The sequence below is a fragment of the Rhagoletis pomonella genome, unplaced genomic scaffold (assembly GCF_013731165.1).
Source record: "Rhagoletis pomonella isolate Grant_MI unplaced genomic scaffold, Rhpom_1.0 Rhpom_scaffold_14704, whole genome shotgun sequence".
Taxonomy (NCBI): Eukaryota; Metazoa; Arthropoda; class Insecta; order Diptera; family Tephritidae; genus Rhagoletis; species Rhagoletis pomonella.
Window position 1 is genome coordinate 2,549 of NW_023473230.1, and position 1,292 is coordinate 3,840.

General features: G+C 34.4%; 1 protein-coding gene across 1 annotated transcript; it reads right to left on the reverse strand.

The window, feature by feature from the left end:
• Positions 1–118: 118 nt before the first annotated feature.
• Positions 119–706, reverse strand: LOC118757138 (vitellogenin-1-like). Its single transcript, XM_036491877.1, has one exon. The coding sequence runs from the start codon at positions 412–414 to the stop codon at positions 238–240; it is 177 nt and encodes a 58-aa protein (XP_036347770.1). The 5' UTR covers positions 415–706; the 3' UTR covers positions 119–237.
• Positions 707–1,292: the final 586 nt, after the last annotated feature.

Genomic DNA, 1,292 nt, shown 5'->3' on the forward strand with positions numbered 1-1,292 from the left:
ATTTATTTATTTTTATTGATAAAATTTTGGCTTAATATTTAAAATAATTTTATTTTATATATATATATATATATATATATTTTATTTTTTTTTTTTTTAAGTAAGATTGAAAGTAACTTAAGAAATGTATTGTATATGTATATAAAAAAAAATATTTTTGCCACGAGCGAAAATTCGCTTACTGGCCCTATGAGTGCGGATTGACGCACATCAGTTTTTGTTTGCTTATAATATAACTTATCCAGTCAAGCGTCTGTATTGGCGAACGGCTGCGCCTGCAACCTGAGCACCGATACCCTGGGCAACAATGTGGATGATCTCTTGTGGCACATCAACTTCGTTGGTCAATTGCACTAAAGCTTTGCCAATCATATTGCCAGTTTGTTCTGCATCGAGGAGGGCGAAGCGCTTCATGTTGGTCAGGGTGGAACCTAAGTTGATGATGACAAGGTCGCCCTTGGTGGCTTTCGGGTGCTTCCACGATTCACTGTAGTCTTCTTCACTTGAAGTGGCTGCCTGATTGCCATCATCGTAGTCTCGAATGGCTGATCAAGTCAAAGTGCTTTTTAGTGCATAATTTTTAAGCACAAAATTTTAAAATGTTGCAATTTAAGCAAACCAGGATTCAGGCTGATCTGTGCAGCAAAGCACTAGACTGCCACTGTGCAATTCAAATCTAAGCACCGGTTGGCAGGATAGCTTTTTTTTGCAAATTAATTTTCGCAAAAAGCTGGCAGGATCGCCATGTATCGAATGAAACAATTCATTTATGTTTTAATTGTATTGAATTTATTTTACTGAGCAACTCAATGTCGCTTTGTAGGTTCTTTTACAATTGAATTCTTAGCCTAACATATTGGGGTATTTATGGGAAATAATTGCTGCATAAGCATAAATAATATTATAAATAAATTGAAGCTTAAAGTTAGTTTGTTTGACGGTTTGGCACGTGTGCCTGACAATGCGTGAGTTCTATATTCAAAATATTCAAACAACTGAAATATGAAACCCTTGTTGTTATGAATAAATTAAATAATTATAAACGTTAAGCATGGTCGACTTTCAGTTACACTACAGCGCATTTTAGTGTAGGTATCTTAAATGTGCACTTAAGCATAGAGGCAGCAAAGCAAAATATACTGTATGTGGTTTTGCGTTACAACTCATATTTTATTTCGTAATATTTTTTTATAACCTTATATACCTTCCAGGTATGCGACCCTTAAAAAGTTAAAATAAGAATGGCTTCAAACAAGAAAGGTGTAAAAATTACTTACCTTCAGTACCTTTGT